This window comes from Vicia villosa, unplaced genomic scaffold, assembly GCF_029867415.1.
Source record: "Vicia villosa cultivar HV-30 ecotype Madison, WI unplaced genomic scaffold, Vvil1.0 ctg.000412F_1_1_3, whole genome shotgun sequence".
NCBI lineage: Eukaryota > Viridiplantae > Streptophyta > Magnoliopsida > Fabales > Fabaceae > Vicia > Vicia villosa.
The window spans coordinates 103,973-114,537 of record NW_026705189.1 but is presented as its reverse complement, the minus strand read 5'-3'; the positions used below and the strand labels follow the sequence as shown (position 1 = coordinate 114,537).

At 30.4% G+C, this 10,565-nt stretch overlaps 1 protein-coding gene across 1 annotated transcript; it reads left to right on the top strand.

Annotated features, from left to right (window-relative positions):
- The first annotated feature begins 520 nt into the window (after window positions 1-520).
- LOC131627913 (probable receptor-like serine/threonine-protein kinase At5g57670) lies at window positions 521-5,679 on the top strand. The gene is made up of 7 exons (XM_058898765.1): window positions 521-1,191; window positions 1,384-1,638; window positions 1,734-1,891; window positions 1,998-2,077; window positions 2,277-2,412; window positions 2,833-2,982; window positions 5,100-5,679. The coding sequence occupies exons 1-7, from the start codon at window positions 1,011-1,013 to the stop codon at window positions 5,265-5,267; spliced, it is 1,128 nt and encodes a 375-aa protein (XP_058754748.1). The 5' UTR covers window positions 521-1,010; the 3' UTR covers window positions 5,268-5,679.
- Window positions 5,680-10,565: the final 4,886 nt, after the last annotated feature.

The following is a 10,565-nucleotide window of genomic DNA, read 5'->3' as shown; positions in this document are numbered from 1 at the left end:
TGGTTACCTCAACCAGCATAGGTGTTTCCTACATCTATACTTATAGCAAGTACATGATGTGCCACACAAATTAAATTGATGAGTTAGATGTCACAAATGATCAAAACCAAAAAAAATTATATTGCAAAATTGAAATCCATAAACATTGACTTTAACAAAAGGATGGGAGGGAGCTTCCCATTTGAGAAACTCTACCTCTCGATGATTAAGATCAAGAGCTAATTTTTTTATATGAAAAATAAATCATCCATAAAGCAAGAGAGAAATATGTTATTAACCCAAAAATAACTTTAAAATTAAAAATAGTAATTTATAACTTTGAGAAAATTCAAATATATGAAATTTTAGTTCTTTTAAAATATGAATGAGATACATTTAAAATATGTCTAGTCATTCTTATGAATAGTGGTAGTAAGTTGAAAGATAGAAGCAACTTTTTAGCTATATCTCATTTTCAATCATAAATGAAAATTAGTTTACCTGAACCATTACCAAAATTGGCCTATCATAATTCACATCAACAAGTACCAATACCATCACCCTCATAAACTCACACATATAATAACCTTCCATCCATTTTTCTTCTAAAAACAAGTTTTTGTTTTTTTATCATTTACATCACAATTATAGGGTCATCCCCATTCTAACCATAGTCACAACACTTTAATTCATTTTTATGTTTTCTCAACACACATGTCTTAGTTTCATTGCTATTTGCAATAACTAAAAAACTTGTACATATTCAAGAAGAGACAGAGCATTTAAATCTCTCTCTTTCTCTTTCTCTTTCTCTTTCTCTTTCTCTCTCCCTCTCTCTCTCACCTAGTAGTATACATACACTACACATAGACATGGTTCTTCTTCAACCTACACCTTAAAATCAACAAATTCCTTTGTTTGTCTCTCTATGTTTGTTAGAATCAAACATAGACATAGTGATATCTATTTCATTGTCTTGCATTTTGTTCTGTTTTGAATGAAACAGAGTACTCTGTTTCATCTCCTTTGTGATGAGGTATATTAGGACAAACAGCTTCAAGAGACTCTTCTCATTCAAAAAACATTCTTTAGAGAAAGAAAATGATAACACCTTGAAGATTCTTCCATATGAAGAACAACATTTTCAAAAACCCACTTGGAAATGTTTCTCTTATGAAGAATTATTTGATGCCACCAATGGCTTCAACTCAGGTGAGTAAACGGCCACGACAAAACAGTATCTGATACCAATACTCAATACTAATATTCACCGTTTTTATGATAAAAAATTGTTGTTTGTTACTTCACACTGCAATGACTGTAATCAGTATCACAACACTTACACAGACCGAACCTAAGAAAGCCTTTACGTGATTGCAACCGTTAAATTTTTTTTTTTTGTAGAAAACATTGTTGGAAAAGGAGGGTATGCAGAAGTATACAAAGGAACATTGAAAAATGGAGAAGAAATAGCTGTGAAGAGATTAACAAGAACTTCAAGAGATGAGCGAAAAGAGAAAGAGTTTTTGACAGAGATTGGAACAATAGGACATGTTCGTCATTCAAATGTATTGTCTCTACTAGGTTGTTGTATTGACAATGGACTTTACTTTGTTTTTGAGTTATCCACAACAGGTTCTGTTTCATCTATTCTTCATGGTAAGTAACCAACTACATAAAACTTTGTTTTTTTGTTTCAAAACATGAAATGGAAAAATGGGTTGTTGATAGTTTATGGAAATTTTGTGTTGTAGATGAAAAGATGGATCCTTTAGATTGGAAAACAAGGTGTAAGATAGTTCTTGGGACGGCGCGTGGACTTCACTACTTGCATAAAGGTTGCAAGAGGAGAATAATTCATAGAGATATCAAAGCATCAAATATTTTGTTGACCAAAGATTTTGAACCACAGGTTCTTGTTCTTATAAGTTGTTATAACCTTTTAATGTTTCAAATACTATATAGTTTTTTTTAAAATATTTTTGTATATTGAAGGTTTGTGTTTTTGATTGTGGTAGATATCTGATTTTGGATTAGCAAAATGGCTTCCATCTCAATGGACTCATCACTCAATTGCTCCAATAGAAGGAACATTTGGGTAATTTACTTTTCTTGATAGTCAGAGTCGTCTTAAATTTTTTAAAATTTTGTGTAATTTAGTTATCGTTCAATTTAACTGTGAAAAATTTGAGGTTCAATTCATCCGACACACCCTCAAAGATGGTTTTGATGATATTCGTGTATATAATTTTTATGAAAAGAAGTTTTAAAAATTTGAATGTTTTATGTTTTTGTAGACATTTGGCACCAGAATACTATTTGCATGGAGTTGTGGATGAGAAAACAGATGTGTTTGCATTTGGTGTTTTCTTGCTTGAAGTCATTTCTGGTAGGAAACCTGTTGATGGGTCTCATCAAAGTTTACATAGTTGGGTAAGTAAATAAAATTAACAAAGTTCAATTGTTTGAAAATGTCTTTTTAGGTTTCTTCTAGTCCTAATCTAGATTAATGCTGATTTTTTACATTCATGGATTTAATTACTTTATTTAATGATTTCTTTCCATCTAATTAAAATATTTAGATTTTGTGCATATAGTTGCATTTTTAATCGTTAGACAAAAAATAAAACGATTCAGATTTTAAGGTCGATATCAAAATTTAAATTATAAGTTGAATCGTCATGTTTCGATTCAACGACCATCAATATGACTGAGTGCATCATAAATTATATGATATTTGTCGATAACGTATTTTTTTAATTAAAAAAAACTTAATAGACGATATCAAACTCTCCGGGTCACTTTTTTTTTTTTCCACAAAACTCAAATTAATTTTGATTTATGAATGAATAGGCTAAACCAATTTTGAACAAGGATGGCATAGAAGAGTTGGTAGATGCAAGGCTTGAAGGGACTTATGATGTGAACCAGTTAAAGAGATTTGCCTTTGCTGCATCTCTTTGTATTAGGGCATCTTCCACTTGGCGACCTAACATGACTGAGGTATACTTTCTTTATCTTAGATTATTTTTAATATTAATTTCTTCAAATTCCATCAAGATATTAGATATATACTATACTTCCTTAAATAATGTTTTCATTTATTAATTTGGTTGGCATAGTTTTATTCTTTTGCTATATAAACAAAAACACCAAGTCATTCATGGAGCCCATCTTAGCAAATGAGTAGGGTTTGAAATTTGGATAATACTAAGTATTTTAATAGAGAAATAATCTACATTACATGTCAACAATGCTTTTTTTTCTTTTGATGCAATGTGAACAATGATTAACTAGTTTATTTTTTCTATACAATAAACTAGTAACTTAAATACACAAGACATCTTTAAGGATGTGCAATGCAAATTATCGTACAGAACTTAAAATTTATGACGATTAAACTGTAATAATATAAAAATTTCATAAAATATTTGTCAATGTTAAACTATTTATAAATAAATTTTTTAATTATTTTGTCATGGTTGAATTAGTTCTAACCTAATCGAGATCTTTAAAAATTTAAGACGGCTTACTTAAATATATGATATGTTAATATTCAAAGTTGATATTAAAAGTGAATATATTTTAATTAAAATTTAAATATTGATTTGTCATGTTGTGAGAGTCTATTTTTTTTTAATGTTATTTTTCATTAGTTTTCCTTTATAACTTAAGAGAAGAAGTTGGTGGAAATTTATTCTTAAGACCATTCATTCCCCCCTAACTAGTAGGATTATTAATTTCTTTCTTCCCAAAAAAGAAAGTAATGACCAACTTCATTTTGGTGATAATTTTAGAACATGCAAATAGTAAACACAGGTACAACTACCACACGAGTAACTAATGCACAAGACAAGCAACTAAAAATCTACTTTTTTTTAATGTATGCAAAGTATCACAAAAAGTAGGAACATGGTTATTATTATTTTTTTATAAAGATGAAGTTTTTAATTAAAAATAACAGACAAACACTCAACAAACTGCACCACTATTCTAAATAAATATATTGAAATTTATTTAATATCCTCTAAAATGATAAAGAAAATAAATATATATACAAGGGTTAAATATTTTTAAAATTCCTTTAAAATTAGATATTTTTATTTTTCATTCTTCTAAAAAGTTTTGTTAAACAATCATCCTTATAAAGTTATGAGTTTTAGCTTTTGGTCTTTTCTATTAAAACCGTCACTAAAATTGTCAATAATTTAGTCGTTAATTAGTAAATCGTCGTTAAAAATTATCATTAATTCAGTCGATAAGTTGTAAAAATTATCGTTAAGTTGCAGGGGACCAAAAGTTAAAATTCCTAACTTTAGAGAGACAAATCTTTAACAAAAAAATTTTAAAAAATAAAAATATCTAACTTTAAAATACTTTAAATATATTTAACCTAAATTATTAATATAAAATCGACAAATGATACAAATATTCAAACACATTTATACATTCAAAAACCTATACAATAAATAACTTCAATGTCACGCATACTTCTCTTCAATGTCACGCATACTTCTCGTTTGAAGGAAACATATCAATAATTTAAGAGCTAGAGTTTACTTTGATCATGTGATTTATTTTTCTAAACTAAATTGTGTATCTTTGTAAATAAATAAATAAATAATTAAATTGGATTTTTGGTCAGAAATTTTGCATCCGTGACATACATTTTGTTTAGTCGTGGCAAATTTCGATATCACCTACGTAAACTTGATCAATTTGTCATATTATCTAAATTATCATGCATGGTGTGGCGTGTTAACTTCTCCACTTCATGCTCTTTTTTTTTCTTTACACACTTTTCCAAGTTACCAATTAAACTATAGTACAAAATAAAATCATTTTCTTCGATCAAATTCAATGCTACAATAAATTAAAAAAAGAACATTGTTTTATAGTATAAGACTCGTCATTTTTTCATGATGTTGTGTCTTACCTAATTTTGACTTTTGCTACAATAGGACATAAGATGATTATTATAAATATGACAAACATAAAATTTGTATAATATAGTACTATAAGACAAGTTAAATTATTAAATGTGTTGGTTTTATTTGGCTTTATTTAACATTTTAATATTACTATACAAAAGTGTAACAGTTACTTGATTGATATCACAGGTATTGGAAATAATAGAGGAGGGAGAGATAGAGATAGATAAAGAGAAATGGAAAATGCCAGAGGAAGAAGAAGAACAAGAAGATGAGTTTTGGGGGTTTGAGGATTTGGAATATGAATATGATACTTCATTTTCAATGTCTTTAATTGATTCAATTGAAAGTAATTAATTTATTTATTTAATTAGGTGCATTTAGTTTTCAAGTTGCATGTGTTTTTATGTATATATACTACTACAAGTCTTAATTTTACACATGAAATAAAATAAAATTAAGGGGTTAATTATGTTTATTAGTGTGTTAAGTTAAGTAACTACTCCTATCTAATCAATTTATATGATATAGTAGTTTTGTTTTTGTATTTTTGTGTATGTATACATGTGTGGATGTGGATGTGAAGTTATTATGATATGATTGAACTTTTGTGATTCATATTTTATGTCGGCATAGGAAATTGGGTACAAAAAATGTGCACTCATTTGCTCTGCTAATTACTCATGGATGTTAAGTCTTTATGTAAAACAAGAAGAGAAAGTTGGGTACAAAAATGGTCAACTCAATTATGCATATTTGACAAATAATAATATGGAATGTTAGGTGTTTCTATAGATTGTTAAGTGTAAAGATATTTGAGGGGACTACCACACATCTCAAAATTTGACAACTTGTAAGGTGAACTATTACAAAATGCAATTAACTTTGTGTTTATATACTAACACCTAAAATGAAATGAAGTTTAAATGTAAATTAAATGAAATGTAAATGTTAATTACAATGTTAAATCTGAATTAATTACAACTAACATCACACATCTCAAATTTGTTATGGTTAAACTCATAAAGTAAATAAGATCTCATAAAAAATTTATAACACTTAAAATATAGTTAAATAGAATATTTAATTTATTTTGTCATGATTGAACCGTGACTAATTTACAAATTTTTTAATGTAAGAGTGAGTGATTAAGTTCCACGAATGAGTGGAATGTTAAATTTATAAGATAGAACACATATACTAAATATCCTTGGCTATGTTTGACATTTTTAAAAAAAATGTTTGTATAGAATGATAAGAAAGTATTTATCATTACTATGTTTTTAATTTTCACAATATTATAACAACATAAAATATTTAAAAAAAAAAAATTGTAAACCCTCCAAAACTCTCATTTCACTATAAATTTTGAATTCCCTTAAATTATGGGAATTTTGTGTTATGAATAAAAATGAGTCCACCAAAATCCTCTCCACCTAAATCCTTTCTATTTTTTCCATCAAATTTTTTCTTTTTTTTTCAAAGCATTCTCATCTCTTCTACTCCAAACTCTCAAATAAAGCCTTAAAATTTTGGATGATAATGTAGCATATTCTTCTCTTGTGATCTTGGAGCATTTTGCGCTCGTTGGTGCTCCTAACTGTTAATTTATGAATATTTATTATAAAGAGTATGTTCCAAAATGACAAGAAAATGGAAGTGAGTAAATGCTAATAAATGTATGGGAAATAGTCTCACATAGAAAGATTTACTCACATTAAAAGTTTTTATAAAATGTTAAGATCATTAACTTAACAAAATGACAAAAGAGGAAGTATGGACAAGTGTGGTGGTCTCAAGCATTATATCATTTGTCTCATCCATACAACCCCCGGCTCCATAATCGGGTCTGAGGACATGGGCGTAGAGGCGCTAAGCACTTAGGCATGACGATCAGAGTAATCAGACTACTCGCGGCGTCGGGGGCTACTTGAGCACTTGAAATAATTTTGAATTCAAAAATTGCAACACTTCATGAAATGTTGCATAATGAAAACATACAATTTCTGGAATATGTTGTTGTATGTCAAACATTGTAATTTTGGTAAAATGAAGATTGTTTCTCCCAAAGTCGCTTTCTTGTGAAACAATACTAATGTAGCCTATAAATATTTCATTTCAGATTTAGAAAATCACAATACAAAACACATATCCTCTAGAATAAATTTTAGATACTCTTCGCTAAATTTGAGTTTCATTTGTCTTGTGCAAACTCGAGAAGACTGAAATATCATGTGTATTCCTACATCAAAACTCTAAGACATTTGAAAGTGCTTGAAATACTATAAAAAAAGTGTTTCGTTCACGATTCAAGCCTAGATTCATTCAATTTCAAAGCGTTACATAGCACCAATTGCTCCGAACTCCCCAACAAGTGATATCAGAGTCGTCGTCCAGTTTCGTGGGGGAGCGAAAGCTGGATCCTAGGTTGGATCCTGTATAGAATGTGAAAGCTTACACTCTTACACTTATAAGAAAATTATTAGATGCAAGTGTGGGAGATTAAATCTCACTCCGTCTATAAATAGATGAATTATTGAATTTATAAGAGAGATAATTCCCTTCTGATTCCTTAGTATAGATTTAAACTTTAAAAAATATATATAATTCAAAAACATAAGACAACCCTGGAAATAAGCATTTGGCCATATGGCTTAGTGAGCTTCTGCAACCATTGTTGGTTTCAATTCAAGTAGCTGATAAAAATAAGAATGCAGCAACAATCACCACAAGTTTGTTGCCTGTCAAGCAAGTTGGCATATGCGATGTGTTAATCATATGAAAATTGTTAGAGCTGTCATGTACTTTTTGTAACCATATGACATTAATTAATACTGTAACTATCAATTGGGGGTTCACATGCAATCTTTTAAATGCATATACTCCCAAATTATGCACAAATATATGGACAAATATACTTTGTTTTATGTACTAATTTTGGCGTTAAAAGAGCCCTTTTGTTTCCTTCCGTAGGGCAGGCAAAATAGCTGACTTAAAGAGTAGTAATATCTTTTTTAAGTTTTAAAAAGTTAGAATTTTAAGTTTTTTTTTTACATAATTAAGTTTTTTTTTGTTTATAAATGTTTGCATCAATAATTTTCACACACATTTGTTAGTTACTATATGTTCTGAAATTCTTTTTATATTGGTCAAAACAATTAATTATGAAAATTTCTTTAGCCACCTCCCTATGGGGGTCACCCCCAGCGAAAATCCCAAAATACCCCTGCTTCGGATATGAACTTCCGAAGCGCTTTTTTTTTTTTTAAATTTCCTTAATTCGGAAGTTCATTTTCGAAAACAGCATTTCGGAAGTGCACTTCCGAAATACTGCGATTTCTGCATATTTATCAAAACACTCCCCCTCCCCCAATCATTTACCCTAAATCAAAACAAAAAGTGGCAAAGGCGAAAATTTGTGCAAACAGAATTCCAAAGCTCCATCAAGGCTCCAATCACACTGCTAAACAACATTCAAAAGCGCTCAATCCTAACACTTTGTAAGTTTTGAAATTTTTAGATCTATTATTCAAATGCATGTTATTTAGGGTTTTAATTGTATAAATGATATATGGTTAGGTTGTTAGTAGTATTTAGGTTGTTTAGAAGCATTTTGATTTGTTTTGAAGTTTGGTTTAGGGGTCTGCCATGGAAGTTGCAGAAAATCCCATCGCAGGGGTGTTTCGGAAGTTCATTTCCGAAAACACCTACATCCCAGTTTTCGGAAATGAACTTCCGAAATGTATCAGAAGTTCAAATTTTTTTGTTTTTTATTTTGTCTCTCATATTAATCAATTTCAATTGTTTACAGGAACATGTCAGGCAACCAACCAGCACGCAGGACTGACGCTAAGGGAAGAAAGGGTTCTTCAAAGAAGGAGGTGAAAGAGGTGAAAGAGGTGAAAGAGGTGAAGGAGGTGAAGGAGAAGAAGGAGAAGAAGAAGCTTTTGACTGGTTCTGCTTCGCAGCCTTCAGGCGTGATCAACGCTGATGGTTCTGATACTGAGTGGGATGAGGATTGGTATAATTATCTTCATTCGGAGTAGTTCGCTCGTCGGGAAGAATAACGTGTTTTTATTTTGTTTGATGTGTATTTTGTAACGCTCGTCGGGCAGAATAACATGCTTTTGTCTTGTTTGACGTGTCTTGTTTTGTTCTGATTTCGGATTGTATCGAATAATGTTTTTGTATTGGATTTATCATCTTAGTTTTTGGAAGTGGTAACCGGGGCTGGAACATATGACGGAGGAGGTGGATGTCCGGAGGAAGAAGAACCGGAGGTACGTCCACCGCGAGACAAATGAGCCAATCAATGTAAGCTATAGTTTATCATCATCATCTGGGGACGTCATTTCTAAAAAATCAAGATTAAAAATAATAAGATTTTTTTCCCAATTTTTTGTAATGACGTCCCCTGATGATAATGATAAACTATAGCTTACATTGATTGGCTCCTTTGTGTCGCGGTGGACGTACCTCCGGTTCTTCTTCCTCCGGACATCCACCTCCTCCGTCATATGTTCCGGCCCGGGTTACCACTTCCAAAAACTAAGATGATAATATTATCGTTGTAATCTTCACCCGATTAAATAAAGCGAATTGTAACTTTAATTTTCGTTGGAAGTCTTTTTTTCTCCCCACCACTCTCTCATTCCCACTTACCCGTGTTGAACAATATGTAACTTTAATTTTATGTAATATTATCGTTGTAATCTTCACCCGATTAAATAAAGCGAATTGTTGTTGTTTTTCATTTTATTCTGTCCAGACATATTTTCGGAAGTTCATTTCCGAATTCCCCAGGGGGGTGCGTTCGGAGATGAACTTCCGAAACACCACATTTTCTGAAAAGGTCACTTTATTTCGGAGATGCATCTCCGAAATCAATATTTTATATTAAAAAAAAACACGTTTTCGGAAGTTCATTTCCGAAAACACCTTTTTCAAGAAAAAAAGAACAGTTTCGGAAATGAACTTCCGAAACAAGGGGTATTGTGGTAAATTCACCGAAGGTGGCCAAGAAGGTTGGGAGGTGGGTGAAGAAATTCTCTTAATTATTTCAAAGTTTCATTTTAAGAATCTTGAATCTTTTTATTATATATAATATATATTATGAAGAAAAAAAAGAAAACCAAAAAAATTTCTACTAAGTAAACAGATAATAAGTAGAAGGAAAAAAAACTTGGAACTGAAATTTTCTTATTGTTTTGGTAGGTGTTCCTCGAAATCCTTCATGGAATGACAATAATTGTTAGGTTTAGTTAGGCCATCATAGTGCATGGAGAGAGGATTCTCATGTTTTTTTTTCTCAAATGTCATAATTTAGAGATGGACAAATTTGAACAGTCCGATTAAAATCGACCGATTAATTTTTTTTTATGTAACGGGTCGGTGTCGAGTTTAGAGATGGCAATAGGTAAAGGGGTGCTATAGTACTCGTCCCTATTCATGTGGTTTGAAAAAATTCTCATACCCGTGTGGGCACCAATGTTCATACTCGTATACATACTCTATGAGTACCTTAATGCCCGTACTCGTACCTGTTTACTCGCGTTTATAGTAAAATTAAATCGATTAATTATAAAATATCATATCATTTTAAGTTTTTTTAGCAATATTAAAAAAATTATGAATATTATTGTCGAGTTAAGAAAT

Coding starts and splice junctions, on each gene's coding strand:
- LOC131627913 (XM_058898765.1), top strand. CDS start 1,011: ATGAGGTATATTAGGACAAACAGCTTCAAGAGACTCTTCTCATTCAAA. Junction 1,192..1,383: donor CACCAATGGCTTCAACTCAG/GTGAGTAAACGG, acceptor TTTTTTTTGTAG/AAAACATTGTTGGAAAAGGA. Junction 2,078..2,276: donor CCAATAGAAGGAACATTTGG/GTAATTTACTTT, acceptor ATGTTTTTGTAG/ACATTTGGCACCAGAATACT.